At 38.0% G+C, this 19,264-nt stretch overlaps 2 protein-coding genes across 4 annotated transcripts in view; one reads left to right on the forward strand and one right to left on the reverse strand.

Annotated features, from left to right (window-relative positions):
- Positions 1 to 7,193, forward strand: part of STK26 (serine/threonine kinase 26) — a 52,481-nt gene extending 45,288 nt beyond the window's left edge. The window contains exons 7-12 of one of the 2 annotated variants that reach the window (XM_057301095.1): positions 717 to 902; positions 2,318 to 2,466; positions 3,517 to 3,610; positions 4,062 to 4,124; positions 4,206 to 4,342; positions 5,384 to 7,193. In XM_057301095.1, the coding sequence (XP_057157078.1) occupies positions 717 to 902; positions 2,318 to 2,466; positions 3,517 to 3,610; positions 4,062 to 4,124; positions 4,206 to 4,342; positions 5,384 to 5,408 (654 nt within the window). In that variant the 3' untranslated portion in view covers positions 5,409 to 7,193. The remainder of the gene's footprint in view (positions 1 to 716; positions 903 to 2,317; positions 2,467 to 3,516; positions 3,611 to 4,061; positions 4,125 to 4,205; positions 4,343 to 5,383) is intronic. The other variant, XM_008967162.3, reaches the window with a different exon arrangement.
- Positions 7,194 to 8,244: 1,051 nt separating this feature from the next.
- Positions 8,245 to 19,264, reverse strand: part of FRMD7 (FERM domain containing 7) — a 50,754-nt gene continuing 39,734 nt past the window's right edge. For both annotated transcript variants that reach the window (XM_057301117.1, XM_057301116.1), the window contains exons 6-12: positions 17,176 to 17,290; positions 16,837 to 16,984; positions 15,746 to 15,841; positions 13,623 to 13,786; positions 11,466 to 11,534; positions 11,274 to 11,349; positions 8,245 to 10,226 (exon numbers count right to left, since the gene is read on the reverse strand). In XM_057301117.1, coding sequence (XP_057157100.1) covers positions 9,132 to 10,226; positions 11,274 to 11,349; positions 11,466 to 11,534; positions 13,623 to 13,786; positions 15,746 to 15,841; positions 16,837 to 16,984; positions 17,176 to 17,290 — 1,763 coding nt within the window. In that variant the 3' untranslated portion in view covers positions 8,245 to 9,131. The remainder of the gene's footprint in view (positions 10,227 to 11,273; positions 11,350 to 11,465; positions 11,535 to 13,622; positions 13,787 to 15,745; positions 15,842 to 16,836; positions 16,985 to 17,175; positions 17,291 to 19,264) is intronic.

The raw sequence follows: 19,264 nt of genomic DNA on the forward strand, positions 1-19,264 counted from the left end.
AATATTTGGACCCTATTCACTTCAATGGCTTTTCATCCCACGTGGAATAAAATCCTAAGTCCTTTCTGTGACATATAAAGCTCTACACAATCTGGCCATTATCTGCCTTTCCAATCTTATCTCCTACCACTCTCTTCTAGATTATTCATCCACAGTGGCCTCATGGTTGTTCCTCAAACATAGCAAGTACACCCTGGCCTCAGGACCTTTGCATGCCCTTCCCTCTGTCTGAAAAAACCTTCTTCCCACAATCAGGTCTTTGCTTAAACATCACCTACGCAGGGAAGTCTTCCCTGGCCATCTTATGTAAATTTGCAACACCCTTCCCCCCATGATTCATTATTCTCTTACTATGCTTTGTTATTTTCTTCACAGAAGTTAGCACCGTCTGGCACCATATTATTTATTTATTTATTGTCTTTCTTATTAGAATGTAAACCCCTTAAGAGCAGGGATTTTTGTCTGGCTTATACACTACTGAAATCCTCCATTCCGAGAAGGGTACCTGGCACAAAGTATGGAATTCATTATGTTTTACATAAATGAATTCTACTAATAAAAATTTATTAACACCACATTTTCTTCAGAGACAAGTACTGTATAGCCATTAGGTTCCACAGACTATTTTGTGGTAGTATATTGGAATGGAGTTTCAAGGTGATATACATACATATATATATATATATATATTTTTTTTTTTTTTCCTTTTACGTTAGGCTGACATTTGGTCATTGGGAATTACTGCTATTGAACTAGCCAAGGGAGAGCCACCTAACTCCGATATGCATCCAATGAGAGTTCTGTTTCTTATTCCCAAAAACAATCCTCCAACTCTTGTTGGAGACTTTACTAAGTCTTTTAAGGAGTTTATTGATGCTTGCCTGAACAAAGATCCATCATTTGTGAGTATATATTGCTATTATTACTATTTGTTTTCTATTATTAGATCTACTTATAGCAAAGGCAGCTTTTCCTGCAGTAGGGAATACAGTGCATGTGAGAATTGTCTAAGATCCATCCAGGAACCTGGTTCGTCCTTCTGTATTGCTATTTCTATTGAGTTCTTAACCAGATTCTTCATTCTTTTTCTCCTTACCCTTCGTTTTTTTCTTGATCCTCATCTTCCTCCTTATTCTATTCATTATTTCCTCTTTCAGGGGGAAATAAATTTGAGAAATAAAGTTAACTTTATATTATGTCATTATTAAAGTGTATGTATAAATACAATGATTTTTGTTCAACTGTTTTCATTTTTCATGAAAAGTTATATTTGGGTTTAACTATTTTTTTTTTTTGAGATGGAGCCTTGCTCTGTTGCCCAGGTTGGAGTGCAGTGGCATGATTTTGGCTCACTGCAACCTCCATCTCCCAGGTTCAAGCGATTCTCCTGCCTCAGCCTCCCAAGTAGCTGGGTGGGATTACAGGCACCCGCCACCATGCCTGGCTAATTTTTGTATTTTTAGTAGAGATGGGGTTTCACCATGTTGGCAAGGCTTGTCTCGAACTCCTGACCTCTAGTGATCTGCCCTCCTCAGCCTCCCAAAGTGCTGGGATTACAGGCATGAGCCACCGTGCCTGGCCAGGTTTAACTATTTTTATTTGGTGTTTAGAAACTTCAATGTGAAGTTGTATACTTTTCCTAGGCTAGTGAGCTCCATTCATTTACTTGGTGGATTCTATTACAGTTGTTTTACTGTTGTTGAAATAAAGCTGCCTTGTGACTTTTTGAGACGAGAAATACACAAGAGCAGTCCAAACTTGATATAACTATTTTTAAGTTGATGATAAACATTCTCATGTTAATAAAATGAAGGCGGAACATCCTCCACAGCACCTGGTGTTTGCATTTAGATGCAATAGACATTGATTTCTGATGGAGAAGGGATTATATGTGTAGATAATAACAAAATTACAGCCTTGCAAGTTTTCATCAGGTTTTTTCAAATTTACAGTAAATGTGATTAAAGTATTTTAGAACACTACTTTGAAATGTTTTTAAATGTTTACTTTCTAAATACTGTCATGTGTCTCTCTGCTTTTGAGAAGGCCCCACCTGCCAGTTTGCTGGTGGGTAAACCACCTGCTGCCCATTGGGCTTTAACAAATTGGGACACCAAAGTAGTAGATTCAATGTGGTTGCCTTGAGCCACTTCAATAATAGAATTAGCTATTTTCCTACAGCATTTTAGTTGTTCTTATGTCTACAGACATACCTTTATACCTTTCAGCTTAATAATTCAAATGATTTTTTTACCATTCCTTGTAATCATAAGAGTTCAACAATTGTCATATGCAGCCTTGATCTTTTTATCCTTAGCGTCCTACAGCAAAAGAACTTCTGAAACACAAGTTCATTGTAAAAAATTCAAAGAAGACTTCTTATCTGACTGAACTGATAGATCGTTTTAAGAGATGGAAGGCAGAAGGACACAGTGATGATGAATCTGATTCCGAGGGCTCTGATTCGTATGTACAAATTATTTAATTTTTATGTAGGCAGCCTATTTAAATATTGTATATCTTTTAGCTATGCTCCAGTGTGCTTGTTCTAGCATAAAATATAAACCATATTTTGAAATTTCACCTTAGAAACTGTAAAAATCTTTTTCAATCACAGTCTGTGGAATACAATGGAGTTGGAAACATGTTTTTCTTGGAAGTGAATAGCTCTAGTTTTAAATGGTCTTGGTCTAACCCCTAGTGGATACTTGAGTATATTACAAAATTTTGGAACAGGATTCAATTAAAGGTGTTATATTAGTTTGCTCAAAGTAATAAGGAGCTGTGTTTTCTCATACTTTGATGGCAACCTGCAAAATCCCTCTAAAGAACTGACCTCCAGGCTTTTCCCACCTCTTGGCCATGTACCAAACCAAGATCAGACTGATACATTTAAATATTCATTTATGTATGATTTTTATTTCTTGAAAAAGTTGTAGGGTTTTATAACAGCAGCATTTACATTAAAAATTCAGCCTCTAAGTCTGTCAATTAATTTAGACTAGGAAAGTCTGTATGCTATGCCAGAATTTAGTCCTCCACCAGCTGAACTGGCACAAAGGCAACACCAAATTTCTTTAGATACTACTCTGAGATTCTTCCATTTATGAGAAATTGTCCAATGTTGGAAAGGGATAAAAAATATCAGAATAATTTGTGCCCTATTCTAATGGGTGTTAGCCTTAGCTTCCCATAAGAGTCACTCATGGAACCTTAAAGCAATCACAAGCCACACCACTGGAGATCCTGATTCAATAGGTGGGGAGTAGTGAGGGACAGGTATTTATCTATGGTAGGAGGTCTCAATGAAGCACACACAGAGTTGAGAACCACTCCACTACTACTCTGTAGTAAAATGTAGTATTCGCCTGAAGCTGAGATCAGATGCTTTTTTGCATCATGAGTTTTTAAACATTGGGACAATTATCCCTTTAGATTCTACCTGCATTGATTTGGTATTTTTGCCAAGCTGAATCATTTGGGCACTTATAGAGGTATCTTTGGCAATCTCTTTAGGGAATCTACCAGCAGGGAAAACAATACTCATCCTGAATGGAGCTTTACCACCGTACGAAAGAAGCCTGATCCAAAGAAAGTACAGAATGGGGCAGTATGTATATGGAGACAATTACTTACTCTTCATACAGTTTTTCAAACCATGTAGTGAGATGATAATGGCCGAAAATTGTTAGGATTGAATACCCCTAAATGCCTGTCTGCCTCACTGTGTTTGTAGTATGCTTCATTTGTCATTAGTTTTGAGCTAATTAAGAAAAGTTAATAGAAGTTATTTAAGTGGCCATATTGGTATTTTTTTAAGTGCATTTCACCTGGAGATACATAAGCCCAGGGAATCATAGGTATCTATTGTAATCCCAGAAGTTAGAGGACTTCTGGATGATGAATGAGAATGAATGATAGGAAGAAAGCTTAGAGACTTGCCTTGCATACAATCTTTTGTTTTCAGTAGGGAATTCAAATTGTTCGTATTTGTTAAAGAATAAGAAAATCATGACACTTATTTTAATTTCATGTGTATAATCTATATTATTTGTTCAAAGGAGCAAGATCTTGTGCAAACCCTGAGTTGTTTGTCTATGATAATCACACCTGCATTTGCTGAAGTAAGTACAGATTAATTAGCCTTGGATATCTGTGTTAAGTAGTATAATATTTTAAATGTTTTAACTATTATTCTTTCTCAGCTTAAACAGCAGGACGAGAATAACGCTAGCAGGAATCAGGCGATTGAAGAACTCGAGAAAAGTATTGCTGTGGCTGAAGCTGCCTGTCCCGGCATCACAGATAAAATGGTGAAGAAACTAATTGAAAAATTTCAAAAGTAAGTTGGAAATGTCATTTTAAAAATTATTTTGCATTTTCTGTTGTATGTTAATTTATGATGCAATGTAATTCCTTTGATTCAACCATTCCAATTATTCCTAACAAAGTCACCTTTCAATACATAGTTGTATACTTAAAAATAGTTTTTGTCTGTTGTCTATCTTAAACATTAGCTTTTGGAATGATTATCTTTAGGCATGACAAGGTAGTTTTCCACTGCATGAAATGACCTGTTTTTCTTTCTCCACTAGTAGGATTATAGACAAAAGGTCACTGAGCATATTCTCATTTGAGCTCTTATTAATATAATTGTGGAATGCTTTCTTTCTTGCCACTACCCTCATAATTTAACAAAACACCACTAGTTGCATAGTTTCCAGTGCTAAAGTTCCTACGTTTGATCTCCATATGAAAAGTTAAGGAAAAGGTAGAGGGACTCAATCCAGACCAAAAAAGGGCTCTTATGTTCAACTTCAGTTTCTATGTTGTCTCTTGAAATATTCATTTGATTTTGTTCGCATTCAAAAAAGTTCTTACATTTAATTTTTTAAAAAATTTTCAACAAGACTTTTGTATGCATGCACACATATACACTCCTTAGCTCAAGCAAGCTATAAGGTGATACTGATTTTAGCCTTGACCCTGCTATATCTCTTCTCAGTGCATCTTTATATTTCTTTGTGTTTGTGATGCCACTGGGATCGAGATGGAACAAACTCTGTGACCTGTGAAATCACACACTCTCAAAGATCTTTCAATCTGATAAGGCTCACTTGTACTCGCAAACCTAACCCCCTCTTAAAATCCCTTATATTTTAATGAAAACCCCCCATTTGAAAACAAATCAATCGGAAGTTGTGAAATCAGATGCAGAAGGGATTTTTTAACTTGTTTATATTTTAACATCTACATGATAAGATTCAATAGAAACAATGTATCCCTTTTGTGGAATCAGTTTCTTCATTGCAGAGTTCATACAAAGGAGAAATATAAACATGTATAGTTGTACATTGGTTTAAATTTTTTAAAAATTTTATAGGTGTTCAGCAGACGAATCCCCCTAAGAAACTTATTATTGGCTTTTGTTTCATATGGACCCAGAGAGCCCCACCAAACCTACGTCAAGATTAACAATGCTTAACCCATGAGCTCCATGTGCCTTTTGGATCTTTGCAACACTGAAGATTTGGAAGAAGCTATTAAACTATTTTGTGATGGTGTTTATCATTTTATATTTTGAAAGGATTATTTTGTAAGGAATAACTTTTAATACTATAGTTTCACCTGTATTCTAGTAAATGTTGAGACACCGTTTTGCTTTTAAGTATCCCTATTTCTTAAGTTACTAGGATGAATACTTTTCACATTTTGATCTTTAGTTGACTCTACAGTCATGAAACATACAGGTCTTTCAAAGTCATTCTCAATATTCAGCTTTTGTAAATTATCAAGCTTCAAAAAGCTTTTTTTTTTTTTTTAAAAACATGCATATTCTAAAAATGACTATTGGTGGGGAGGTGTAAATAAGTCATACCTTCTTAAAACAGAAAATTTAAGTAAAGTCTTTTAAATGAAACCTGTAAAAGTATTGACTTTTCTACCAAGTTGGTATGATATTCCAGGCAGCTCAATGATTATCACATTTGAGACCCTGTGTTTGAAGCATTTACAGGCAATGTACAGCAACAGAGGTACCTCTTGGTGTATAGTATTTACATTCTCTTTTAGGTAGAAGAGGCAATTTTACCCTTATTTCACATGGTTAGAAATTTAAAGCAAGATCATTTACCCAAGGATAGGTGTTTGGTAATGTTGAAGGAGTTAGTCTGGCTTCATGTTTTACATCTTCAACTAAAATCCCATACTATCTGCTTGGATTTGGAGAGCCAAAAAATAAAGCTGATTGTCATGTGATTAAATATCTGATCAACAGGTATGAATATAACTTAAATCAGCATATTTTTGCCATGGTAATAAATTGTCCTATAAACTATTTATATGTTTTTGTTCTTCATAATTATCACTAATAAGCATCAGTTTGTTGTTTTTAAAAGGATATTTAAGTGAGCATTTTCTAGTTCATATGAAAATAACCATAGTACAGGATGATTTCTGTCCACACAAAGGTTAAGTTAGATTGCACAGTTAATTTTCACTTATATTTATGGTACTATTATGTGGGTGATGCCTTTTTCTTTTAAGCCCAGTACATATATTATGCCTGCCTAAGTTCTGAACTGGGGCTATATTTCAGTAGTTGTAGAATTATTGATATTTAGTTTTGATAGCTAATGTTTAATTGTTTGGATCTGCACAGTTTGGTTTTTGCACAAAAGTCATTTAAAAAAATCTGAGTAATTGTCAAATATTAAAAGAAAGATATTCTTCCTGTAAGGAATACAGTTTTTAGTCAAAGTGGCCATTACATCCTCTTTTTAATTTACATAATACAGATACTTGAGAAAGTTGTTGTGGTGTTGTATGCCAAGAAAATTCTTTTTATTGGTGCCTATATTGTAACAATTATTTTTAATGCATTGTATTTTGAAGTAACGGTTCAGTTAAATTTTTCACCTGCTGTGTAACTGAAACACAATTACAGTTTATAATCATCTGTAGAAGTCTGGAGATAATTTTGCAACTCATGTTATGGGTTAAATGAATATTTTTGTAAAAGTGAAAGCAACAAATTTATAAATTGATTATTTGAAACTTTACAACACAATTGCATCCCAAATACAAATTGTATTGCTTATTCATTATAGCTATTCATCCTGTAATCTGTTTCTAGGTGAAGCATACTCCAGTGTTTTAGGGGTTTTGAAAATAAATATTTAAATTTCACAGTCCTCAATGTTTGTTTTCCTTGAGTTGGGGGTGTGGTATGGGACTTCAAGGACTCCTTTGTCCTTTATTGTTCAAACACTAAAATCGAAATTTCTGTTGGAAACCAGAAGATACTTTTCACATTTCATTAAGCATTAATTATAGCTACAATGAACATCTGTCCTGATTTCTAGGCCTCCTGTCTTGACCAAATTATTAATAAAGTCCCCTTTCACTTGAAAGTGTCCTGGGTTGAACAATAAATTATATGGTCACCCTAATTATTATATTATTAAGAGATCATATACAGATATAAACTTAGTAAAGATTTTTAGAAATTGATATGAGAAATAGCATTAACATAAAGGAGTTTAAGTTTTTCCTAGAGAAGAGGTTGAGGGTGAACTTAACATAGCATTAAGGATCTAGGGTATTAATATGTATTAATATATTAGTATATTAATTATATAATATTCTAATATTATACTATGTTATATTATTAAGCCCAGGTGATTGGGTTTCAATATATTCTTATTATTAGATAGCTACTCTAGACTTGTGAGTTACTGGATATGAGTCCAGAAGCAGACAAGAAAGTGCTAGGATGGAGGAAAGGGGTGGGATGAGGTATATTAAGAGGGATTTTTCTGATGTAAAGTTTAGGAGAGTAAGGAAGCTATTCCATTAGTTTTTTCTCCTTTAAGTTATATATAAAAATAGCTTGCCTATAGAATTGCCTCCTTTCTTTGAAGTTAGTAGTAACATTATCTTGTAAATATGTTGGACTTTAAAATCAAACAAAATAAACTTCTCAAATAGAATGCTATACCTTCTAGGAGGACCATTAGAGAAGTTCTGAATGGGTCAAAAATGGAATTTTGGTTCATTAACTCACCCTGGTATTAGTACCATCCTTCTTTGTTTCAGCTACCCTTCAATTCTACTACTTTTCCTCTCCCTGGCCATACATTTTCACTTGCCTCCCTCCTTTTCCATGTTCTGTAACTGTCCCTTTCCTTAGTAATAGGCCAGAACCAATCACTTCTGAAATTGATTAAAACAAAAGGAAGAACATAGTTATAATTTATTTTTTAATTACCTGGATTTTCCATCACACTTTATTACAATAACATTCATTTCCTGGCCTGCATACATGCAAGAAGCTATGACAAAAAATAAATTCTGGCAGGAAATATTAGATAAACAAACTGACCTGATAATGTTTCTCTTTTACTAGATATAGTAGATAGTTAAGAATATAGAAGTTATAAGTAAAACAACATGATACTTTCATCAGGTTTATGTCTGGCTCTAGAAATTGATTTAATTCATGAATTTCCTAGGTTTAGAATTCTGCCAAGTCCTAGATTAATTCTAAACCTGTATTCTCTTGAGAGGATCTATGCCACCACCTCCTTCCTGAGGCTGTAGGAGGGCCATGCTCTGCTTTTATATGTTATAAAAATGGAAGTATTTGGCATATTACAAGACCATTTCTACTGGGCCCTACACAAATAGTAAAGACTGAAATATTTGTTCAGTGTTGTTTAAGAGCACAAATATCAACACAGTCACAATCTACTAAATCACTAAATGCCATTAGAAGCTAATTCCATATGCCAACCCATACTGTCACCATTCTTCAGCATTGAAGAGCCTGACCTTCACTCACAATGTCTCTATGAGGAAGTGTGCAGTGGAGATGACAAATACCCACTTTGCCTTGCCACAGTGCTGGTGAGGAGAGGGCATGTTCTAAAGTCCCTTCAGAGGTAATGGAAGAGTGAAACTCAAGGAATGAGGCAACAGCTGGATCTTTCATAAGGCAGGCATCCAAAATGAGATTTCCTTAATACCAATGAATATGTAGTAACCAAGAAAATGGTTTCTACAACTTTCATTATTTTCTGCCTAAGTCGGTAACATGGAACTGGCTCAGAAATGTCCATAGGTTCACACTTTTAAGCTAAAAAGTAATTACATGATTTTAGTGAAGTCCTGTCTTCAGCAGTTGGTGTGTTGAAATAAGCATCTTCATCTTCTTCATCTAACTGTAGACTACCAGAAGACAGGCGGATTCTGGCCATGGGTGACCTTATTTCTTTGCCATATAAAGCATAGTAGTCTGGTTTAAGAATCTCTGATTCAGAATCACTGGATTCACTAGCTACATACCTTTCTGCTGTACTTTGATCCATTAGAACTGCTGGCAACTCCTGCTCTGCAAACATATCCGTAAACAGGTCTGCTTTATGACTGAGAGCAGGACAAGGCCCTAAAGGTCTAAATTCTGACCCAAAAGGAAAACGAATAGTTTTCATGTCTGATTGGCTCTGGGACCTTTTAGGGGTTTGCTCTTGAATGTTACATACAAATGCATCTTCCAAATTTGGGTCTTCCTCTTCTAGACCTACATTGATGTTGCTCCTACCGCTAGTCCTGGCTATAGCTTCTTGGAGTACTTGCAGGTCTTGCTGAAAGCTCTTCATTCTGATATTCCTTGGGCTTCTTTCAGCTGGCTTCATTGCAGTGGGCTCTACATGGCTATCTGGACTTGTCCTTTCCTCTGCTCTGATTGGGGACCATCTGGGCACCTGGGGTGGCTTGTCCACATAAAAAAAGACCTGGGGAGGCATAATACCAACCTGCTGACCTGTACAAGGAATATAGGGCACATCTGTGTAAGTTAGCTGCTTTGCTGGACGCACTTTGCTTGTGAGGCCAGAAGATATGCTCATGTGATTACCAGAAAACTTACAGCTTGTTTGGAAGGAGCTTAGAGAACTCCTCTCTGAAAAAATGTCTCTGGGATCAGGGTTAGGATCAGGCTCAGTGTTAAAGACAGGGTCCATATAAATAAAAGTGAAAGAGGAACTGCTTTGGGACTGATGTAGCAATGTGGGATCCGCCTCTGGTTTGGAATGCTCCAGCTCAGTTGCAAATGTCACCTCCAATGCAGAATTCCTCCTCCTACTCTCCAGCACTGGCTCAGATGCGTGCACTCCATTCACATTTTGGTAGTAGCCACCACCATATGCTAGTCTCAAATCTTCCACCTTGAGAGAATGGACACATTGGTGAAAGAAGGAAAAGGCCATTTGGTTAGGGCTGGGGGAGGGATCTAAATTAGCCTCAAAGTTTGAAAGGTAGTTTTTCATAAAGTCATTTAACAAGATCCATGTTCTATTCTAGGGTAGATAAATATATAAAGAAAGGGTAATAACTTCTACTACGTCACAGTGCATGTGTTAAGAAGTACATGTGACACTATTCTTTCTCAATGCCATCCTACTTCCAGACTCTGAGTGTATACACTACAAGCAGTTTGGTTTAATAGCTATATTAGTGAACCAGGAGTCCTGCCTGTTAGTCCTAGCTCTGTCTCTGATTTGCTGTGTGACCTTAGACAAGTCTCCTAACCTTGCTGCTCCAGCCTCCTCCCTATTTTCTGTAAAATGGTGGGAGGAGGGCTATGAATGGTATGAGAGGTTCATATACTAAATGGCTCCTTTCATCATTATGCCTCTGATGCCTTTTGGATAAAAACTGCCAGTGACTTGAAGGCATGAGGGTTTATGAGACCTATAATTATTTTTTTAGGGAGAGTAAAAGAAAAATAATTCACAATTTTCATACTAAAAATGTCAAAGGAAGCCATCGTCTCACAGTTCCAAGGGAACAACACTTTGTCCTTAAGTTACAAAATTACACAGGAAAAATACTCTAAAACTTTAACCCAAGACCTAGAGGAAGGTATACTTCCTCTACACTTTAAGATTTTCATAGGTAAAAAGATGGAGCTTTCAGTTTTGAAAATTCAAAGCCATTTGGATCTGCATTTTGCAAGATGTTAGCAACACAGGTTGCAATTTGAAGATGTGCCAGTTCTCTCCAGTCTATAAGGTACACACCAGTGGTAGTTTACTAAATGATCTTCTATTGGCAGGAAAGACTGAGCTGACAGACCTCCCCAGGAAGCTAACCTACTCAAACAGAGTAACCTTTTTACACACTGGGATTCTGGCAGAATCAATTCATGGAAGCATTTGAAATTTGCACAAATTACATTTATCTAAAGAAGTAGAAATTTTCAGAAACCTTACTTGTTTTGACACATCAGAGAGGAGGTCTGGTGAGGACCTGCACTGTCGTTCATGGTACTGAGATGGGTAATGTTTCCTGAAATCCCCAAGCAGAGAAGTCATTGAAATGACCTTCATGTGAATACCAGGATACATAGAAATCTCCAAATTCAACATAAAATCAACACGAGCAAGAGAAACAAAATCATGTACCTTTCAAATGGCAAGCTCTTCAGCCTCCCTTTTCTCCCATATTCCAAAAGTTGCCTTTGGGTTCGTCCACTATCATAAGGAACAATAAAAATCCTTAGTTCTAGCCATAAACCAATAGGCTACTAAAACTTGAAAGCCTCGTTTATTGTTGAAATCAAAAGACTAGATGAATGACATATGTCATGAATCTTTGACCATCACAATGATAATACCCACTTATTCAAGGACCAGGCAGAGAACAACCTCAACTACTCAGAACACAGGTAATTTTTAAAGGCCTCTGAACAGGGTTACATAACAGCTAAAAATTGTGGGCTTTAAAAGTAATATACCTGGTCTGGGCACGGTGGCTCACACCTTAATCCCAGCCCTTTGGGAGGCTGAGGCAGGAGGATGACTCGAGCCCAGGAGTTTGAGACCAGCCTGGGCAACATAGTGAGACCTCATCTCTACAAAAATAATAAAAATTACCCGGGCATGGTAGTGCATGCCTGTAGTCCCTACCACTTGGGAGGCTGAGGTGGGAGGATTGCTTGAGCCCGGGAGGCAAGGCTGCAGTGAGCAGAGATCATGTCACTGCACTCCAGCCTGGGCAACACAGGGAGACCCTGTCTCAAATAATAATAACAATATATTTCCCTTTAAAGGCTTTTCCTCTACCTCCAAATCAGAGTCAACTGACTGATTTTCCATACTACTTTCAATGAGGTTACTTATCTGGTTTCCCAGTCCACAGCAGAAGAAAAGCAGCTAAATGAACAGTAGAAGAGGATTGTTCTAGTTAGGCATACACTAACAAAGAAAGTCAGATCACAGCCGGGAGAAACATAAAAATCAAAAAAATCACAAGAATTAGCCAGGCACCATGGCTCACACCTGTAATTCGAGCACTTTGGGAGGCCAAGGCTGGTGGATTACAAGGTCAGGGGTCCAAGACCAGCCTGGCCAAGATGGTGAAACCCCGTCTCTACCAAAAATACAAAAATTAGCCGGGTGTGGTGGCCCGCGCCTGTAATTCCAGCTACTTGGGAGGCTAAGGCAGAGAATTGCTTGAACATGGGAGGCGGAGATTGCAGTGAGCCGAGATCGCGCCACTGCACTCCAGCCTGGGTGACAGAGCAAGACTCCATCTCAAAACAAAACAAACAACAACAACAAAAAAAACCCCACAAGAATAATAAAGTCTAAAGAGTCTGGATGATTTATCACCTAAGTACAGGGCCTTGACATGCATCCCCTGCCCTGAGGCCATTATTGCACTACAGCTGCCTGCAAAAGATCATATGTGATGTTTATAATAACTCAGGTCATTAAGAAAGGGGCAAAATATGCTCAGTATCATCTATTTAAGAAGGCAGGGATTCGTAGAATACAGACTGGAAAGATTCAATCAGAAATATGTAAGTTTTAACAGATCTTAATTTTTACTGGGGTAGGATATCACTCTTTGGAAAAAATCCTGTATGGGGAAGCTTTTAATCAGAATTTTGTACCTAGCTAAAAGTTTTGAAAACTTCCTCCAACGGATTCCTAGGCTGACGTATTCAAGTAAAGACAAGATCTTTTTTTTTTATTTTATTATTATTATACTTTAAGTTTTAGGGTACATGTGCACAACGTGCAGGTTTGTTACATATGTATACATGTACCATGTTGGTGTGCTGCAACCATTAACTCGAAAGACAAGATCTTAACCCAATCTTGCTTCGATTCCTCCAAAGTGTGACCTGTAGTGAGGATTCTCTAGTGGCATATTGTTCAATCTTCTAAATCTCTTGTCCCCTCCAGTGTTTTCTCATGCTAGCTTTTACAACCCAAAGGATGCTGTTGAGCTTTTTCTTTCCATGGTTTGCATATAAGTTAAATATAGGAGAAACAATGGGTTTATAGAACATGTATTCTCAAACTGCACACATCCGCCCATCCTTGCTGAGACTCTGATCCTACCCCTTAGGTAAGGTGCCCCCATCTTCCTCCCTCCTAGTTAGAAAACATTGACTTAATGTGTCATACAGAGAATGAGCAGGAAAGGGTGCAATCTTTGATGTGATTGAAATGGATTCTTTGTTGCTTCTAGAATGTGAACTCCTCCTAAGCCTCCTGTGTTATTGAAAAGAAGCAGTGTGAGCAGTTTGCCTATGTGCATTGTTTAATTACCTATAGCGGAAACTGGAACCCTTGCTACAGAGTAGGGTTTTGGGCTTTGATTTGGGCTCTTCTGAAAGCCTGAAGAAAGCATGGTATTCCACACAAGTCTTCCAGAAAGCCTTGCAGGCATCTCGGCTGGCCATGGTGAACTCCAAGGTATCCTTGCACAACACCTGTATAAACCAATTTCCATTAAGTAAAACATCCTTCAAGAATATCAAAGACCTTCAAATCCCAATGCCTTCCAAACTATTGCTCCGTTGGCCCATGCAGCTTCTGATTTTCCACTTGGCTCCCTGTAGGTTTCACACCTACTGAAACCTAATGATTGGCAACCTTGCGAGGAATAGACAGGGCCACTGCTCACAAACAGAGCCTTCTCTAAGAAGCAAATATTGCTTTGCACACTCCCCTCACCTTAAATACCTTTTTAACTCACTCTTCTCTGCCAGAAACATTTTTATGAAGTAAATTAGATTAAAATCATGTCAAAGGGCATCTTTTCAAGGTGAGAAGTTATAAATGACCAACAGGAAACAGGAGGGAGAAGATTTCCTTATAGATGGAAGGGTTTATAAGATGATTACATGTACATAAGTCTGTTGTTTTCTTGAGACAAGGTGTCACTCTGTTGCCCAGACTGAAGTGCAGTGGCATGATCATCACTCACTATAACCTCAAACTCCTGGGCTCAAGCAGTCTTCCTGACTCAGCCTCCTGAATAGCTAGAACTACAGGCATGTGCCACCATACCCGCTTAATTTCTTTGTAGTTTTTTTTGTTGAGATGGGATCTTGCTATGTTGCCCAGGTTGGTCTCAAACTCCTGAACTCAAGTGATCCTTCCACCTCAACCTCTTAAAGCACTGGGATTATGAATGCAAGCCACTACACTCAGTCCATGAGTCTTTTTAGTGTAACAGAAACACTTTTTCCTCTATAGGTTGTCTTGTACAATGCTCTATATTGCTCATCTAGCGTATTCTAATCTTGGCTTTCCAGACCTAAAGTTCGAGTTTTCCCCATCTCCTGACACTATATGTACCCCTCACATGGCATGTTTGCAGCCCTGTTTTCAGCAGCCCCATCAACCCACTGCACTGACCCCACTTCTCTCATTCCTTTCCAGGTTCCTGCATGTAGCCTCTGGGGCTCTCCATGAGCTTCACACTAAGTCCAGTTTCTCGAACTGCTCAATGAACACTTTTCTATAAGGTCAAGATGCAGAGAATAAAATCCAAACTGCTGGATCTTCAGTAGGTCAAAAATTAGTTGATACACACTTTTTATTTTCTTTATGGTCATAAGAAAATTCCTTTCTAGACTAAGTGGCTCATGCCTGGTAACGTCAGCACTTTGGGAGGCCAGAGTAAGAGGATCATTTGAGGCCAGGAGTTTGAGACCAGCCTGGGCAACATAGTGAGACCTTGTCTCTACAAAATATGTTTTAAAAATTAGCAAAGTGTGGTGGCACATGCCTGTAGTCCTAGCTACTCAAAAGGCTGAGGCGGTAGGATCACTTGAGCCCAGGACGTTGAGGCTGCTCTGAGCTACATGTCACCACTCCACTTCAGTGTGGGCAACAGTGTGACCCTATCTCTAGAATAAAAAAAGAAGAAGATCATTTCTAGCACCTTTGTCTCACCCTTTACTATGCAACCTTGCCCAATAACTGTTTATTTTGCTTACGTGTATACCTGACTCCCACATCCTGCTTGTTTTTGGCATATACTAGGTGTTCAATAATTTTTGCTTAAGGAAAGTAATTGAAGATACTTTATAAAATGGAACAGATAACATCATATGAATGTGTTCTTAGTCCTAGATCTGGTCACTCCCATTTGACTTATCAAATCCCTAAAACACAGTTTCCAGGGAGACTTGCCTTTCAGCCGAGCTGCCCCATTTTCCTATTACTTTGTTAACTCTAAACTGCCAATCAGATTTCTTAGTGTTTTGCCTTTAGTAAAAAATGATTAAAACTCTGGTTGATTTCTTCAAAGGCAAAAGAAAAGACACACCATCACTCAGGGCCAGCCAGCTTTTACAATTTACATTCAAACGATTTGCAGAAACAACCAAAAAAATTCCCAGTGAACAGAAAGTAAACGAATTTATTAGAAAGCTACTTACCAAGATATTGGCATGAAGTTTGATGAGAAAATGCTTTCTCTTAAAACTCAACTTGCGGATTTTAGCCCAGTTAAAAGTATTGATCTTTGTATTTCCCTACAATGAAAAATGTGGCAGATTTCAGAATGTATTAACAAGAGTTGGCTTGTAAGACAGTGCAAACCTGATAGAAAATGCACTTAATGAGAGGGACCGCCCTTGACCCATCTCTTGCACAGATTGATCCTGCTGCACTGGGTAGGAGCTGTGGTCAAAGAAGGCATTTCAGGTGGGATACAAGGATGCTCTGGAATGCAAGCAAGAAGGGGTATGCCTAGGGAAGTTTTCTGGCCAGCACAGGGAGATCACAAGAGGAAAGGATTACTACAATAGCTTTTCTAATCTCGCCCCTTTCCCATGTTTCCCGATTCATCTGCTAAAAACAATGTCCTCTTTCTCCTGACACCCCAATAGCTCAAACACCTTCAATAGCTCCTCACTGCCCACATCACATCATGGCCATATCTTGCTGCCTCATCTATATTGAATATATAACCTTTGTTCCCACTAATTCCAAAACACCCTTTCATCTAACTCTATACCTCTCTCCTGCAGTCTCCTCATTTTCCTTGCCCACAATGCCTTCCACATAGTCAAGCCTTCCTGCCAGCTCTGACAGACCCTTCTCTAGGCTATTCTGTTTAATTACTGCAGCATATACCCATTTCCAACTCCTCTAAACTCCCTTGGCTTTCCTGGTCGGCCCAACCAGCTTTGCTTTTTTGCTTATTTGTTGTGTGTTCAACAGGTAATCTATTCGCGTGGTCTGAAAATCAGAGGTATACAAAAAGATATATATAGAAAGAAGTCTCACTCCCACCACTGTCACCCCTATTTCTGTCCCCATCTATCCATTCCCTACAGTTAACTATGTTTATTAGTTTGTCATGTATACTTTTCATGCAACTACAAGTAAATATGAATGACCATTTCCCTTTCTGGCTGGTGATAATACTGAGGGGTGAGATCACCTTGGGAAAGGACACCCAAGTTTGAGCCAAGATAACCACCCCTCACTAAAGCTGAAGGGCTTGAAAGGAAAGAGATTTTACCCGTAACACCAGTACTCCCATGTGAGCAACAGCCAGGTGAATCTGCATCCCTTCACCATCACTGGCAGGGTGAGGCCTGATGCCATACATATCCAGCTTCCTTGCTATGTCCAGTAGCAGAATGTCAGATTCAGCTGGGCTCCTGCCACTGAAAGGGGAAAGAATTTATGAGCCTAATAAATGCCTCAAGAATGACATTTCCACCCTGAGAGCTCCATGAGGATCTCAGCGTTTCATGGAGCCTGAAACTTCTCAGGTTTAAGGGCTTGCTCTTAAGAGTCTGTCCCCAATTTTAGTGTTCTCTACTGGGGGAAGCAGGTGCCAGCTGAAAGTACTTACATGTGCTTCTGATGAAAGTGCATGATCTTGCCCTCTAAACAGTCTTGGTTTGGTAAGTACCGAGTTTGTGCCAGATGCTTCCTATCTGTTTCTTCATGAAAGTCTCCAAGTTCTGCTGCATGACAGGAAAAAGACATTTTTCACATTACCTTTGAGGAACTTAGCAATGGAGCATCCAGCATACCCTTGTCCTCCATCAAACAGCCCCTTCTTTGCAGCCAATGCAGTCCAAAGCCTCCAACCCCATGCTTTATGTATATTTATGTTTCTATAGGGGTGTGTGTGTTTGGGGGGGCAATTGGCTCTTTTTCAATTTGGAAGCATTTCAGCCTTAGTATAGGAAGTTACAGACCAAGTATAGATCTTAGGGGCTCCAAGATCACAGTTGAACATTTTGTTAGATTTTTCTTCTACCATATTGTATATATGATCTCTCTTTACTTTCAATCAGCCACTGGTATTGGTGGAACTATGTCCCCACCCTCTGCCAAGTTCATATGTTGGAGTCCTAATTCCAGTAGCAGAGAATGTGACTATATTTGGAGAATGAGCTTTTAGGAGGTGATTGAGGTGAAATGACTCCATTAAGGCAAGCCTTAAACCAATCTGACTGGTATCCTTATAAGAAGAAGAAATTTGGACACACAGAGAGACACCAGGGATGTGAGTACACAGAAAAAAAGACCAAGTGATAACACAACAAGAAGGCAGCCATCTGCTAGCCAAGGAGAAAGGCCTCAGGAAAAAAAAAAAAAACTGCTGACAGCTTATCTTGGACACGAAGCCTCCAGAATTGTGGAACATACATTTCTGGCACTTAAGCCATTCAGTCTCTGGTATTTTGTTATGGCAGCCCTAGCAAACTAGTACAGCCATCCAACCCCACTCCATCCTGATCATATATTATCAAGAAAGAGGAATATAAATGCCAACGACATTGCAAGCCAATTCATCACTCTGTACATTGGGAGTCTAGTAAATCCCCAGCTATCTGAAATCCCCAATAGATGAATCATTCTGAAAATCATTCTGGCTTTTCCAAATAGCTAGCAGTTTATCTATGATCATAATTTGCTCTTTTCTAGATGCCTCCAGTTTATTTTTATGACACATCTATTACAGCACTATGTCTACAAAGGCATTTAGGACTATGTGCCCTTAACCTTAATTGCCTCAGGTTGTTTTGATTTTTGGATTCTTTTTTCTTCTTTATAATTTGTATGCCTTTTTCCTCTCTGTCAGATTTATATGAATCATTTCCTGGTCACTGACTTCCCCTGAAGTCAAACTTTAGAATACTTGGTTCTAAAGTGAGACTTCTAGTCTAACATAAAATGAGAAAGCAAATATCCAAACCTGTTAGCATTCTATATACTGTAAGAGTAAATAGACTCTCCATGGAATCCTATGGTGCTCTTCTATTGGATAAGATACATGGACAATAGGATACCTATTTTGAGTGCTGGGGGGCTGTTTTTTTTCTCTTCTTTCTTGGTTTTCCATTTGTGTTTTAGACACGTGGGTGTATATCTGTATTTCAAAAATCACAATATAATGAAAATCTCCATATAATAAACATTTTTTAAAAGACCAAAGAAATGGCTCATTGATTAATTTTTTTTTGCCAATACTGATAAATGTACAAATCACATTGAAACCCAGTAAGGCTCTGATGGTTTCACTGACTAATTCTATCAAATATTCAAAGAAGAAATAAATACCAATTCTTCACAAACTCTCCCAGAAAATAGAGGAGTAGATACTTAGCAACATATTCTATGAGGTCAGTATTACCCTGATACCAAAACGGGACAAAAACATCATAAGAAATGAAGACTACAGGTCAACATTCCTCATGAATACAGAGGCAAAAATTCTGAACAAAACACTAGTAACCTGAATTCAGCAGCATATGAAAAGGATTATACACAATGAGTTGAATTTATCTCAGGATTGCAAGGTCAGTTTGACATATGAAAACCAATGACTATAATACACTATGATAATAGAATAAAGGACAAAAAAAAAAACCCGCACATTATCTTCTCAAGAGATGGAGAAAAAGCATTGCACAAAGTCTAATACCCAC

The sequence above is a fragment of the Pan paniscus genome, chromosome X (assembly GCF_029289425.2).
Source record: "Pan paniscus chromosome X, NHGRI_mPanPan1-v2.0_pri, whole genome shotgun sequence".
Classification (NCBI taxonomy): domain Eukaryota; kingdom Metazoa; phylum Chordata; class Mammalia; order Primates; family Hominidae; genus Pan; species Pan paniscus.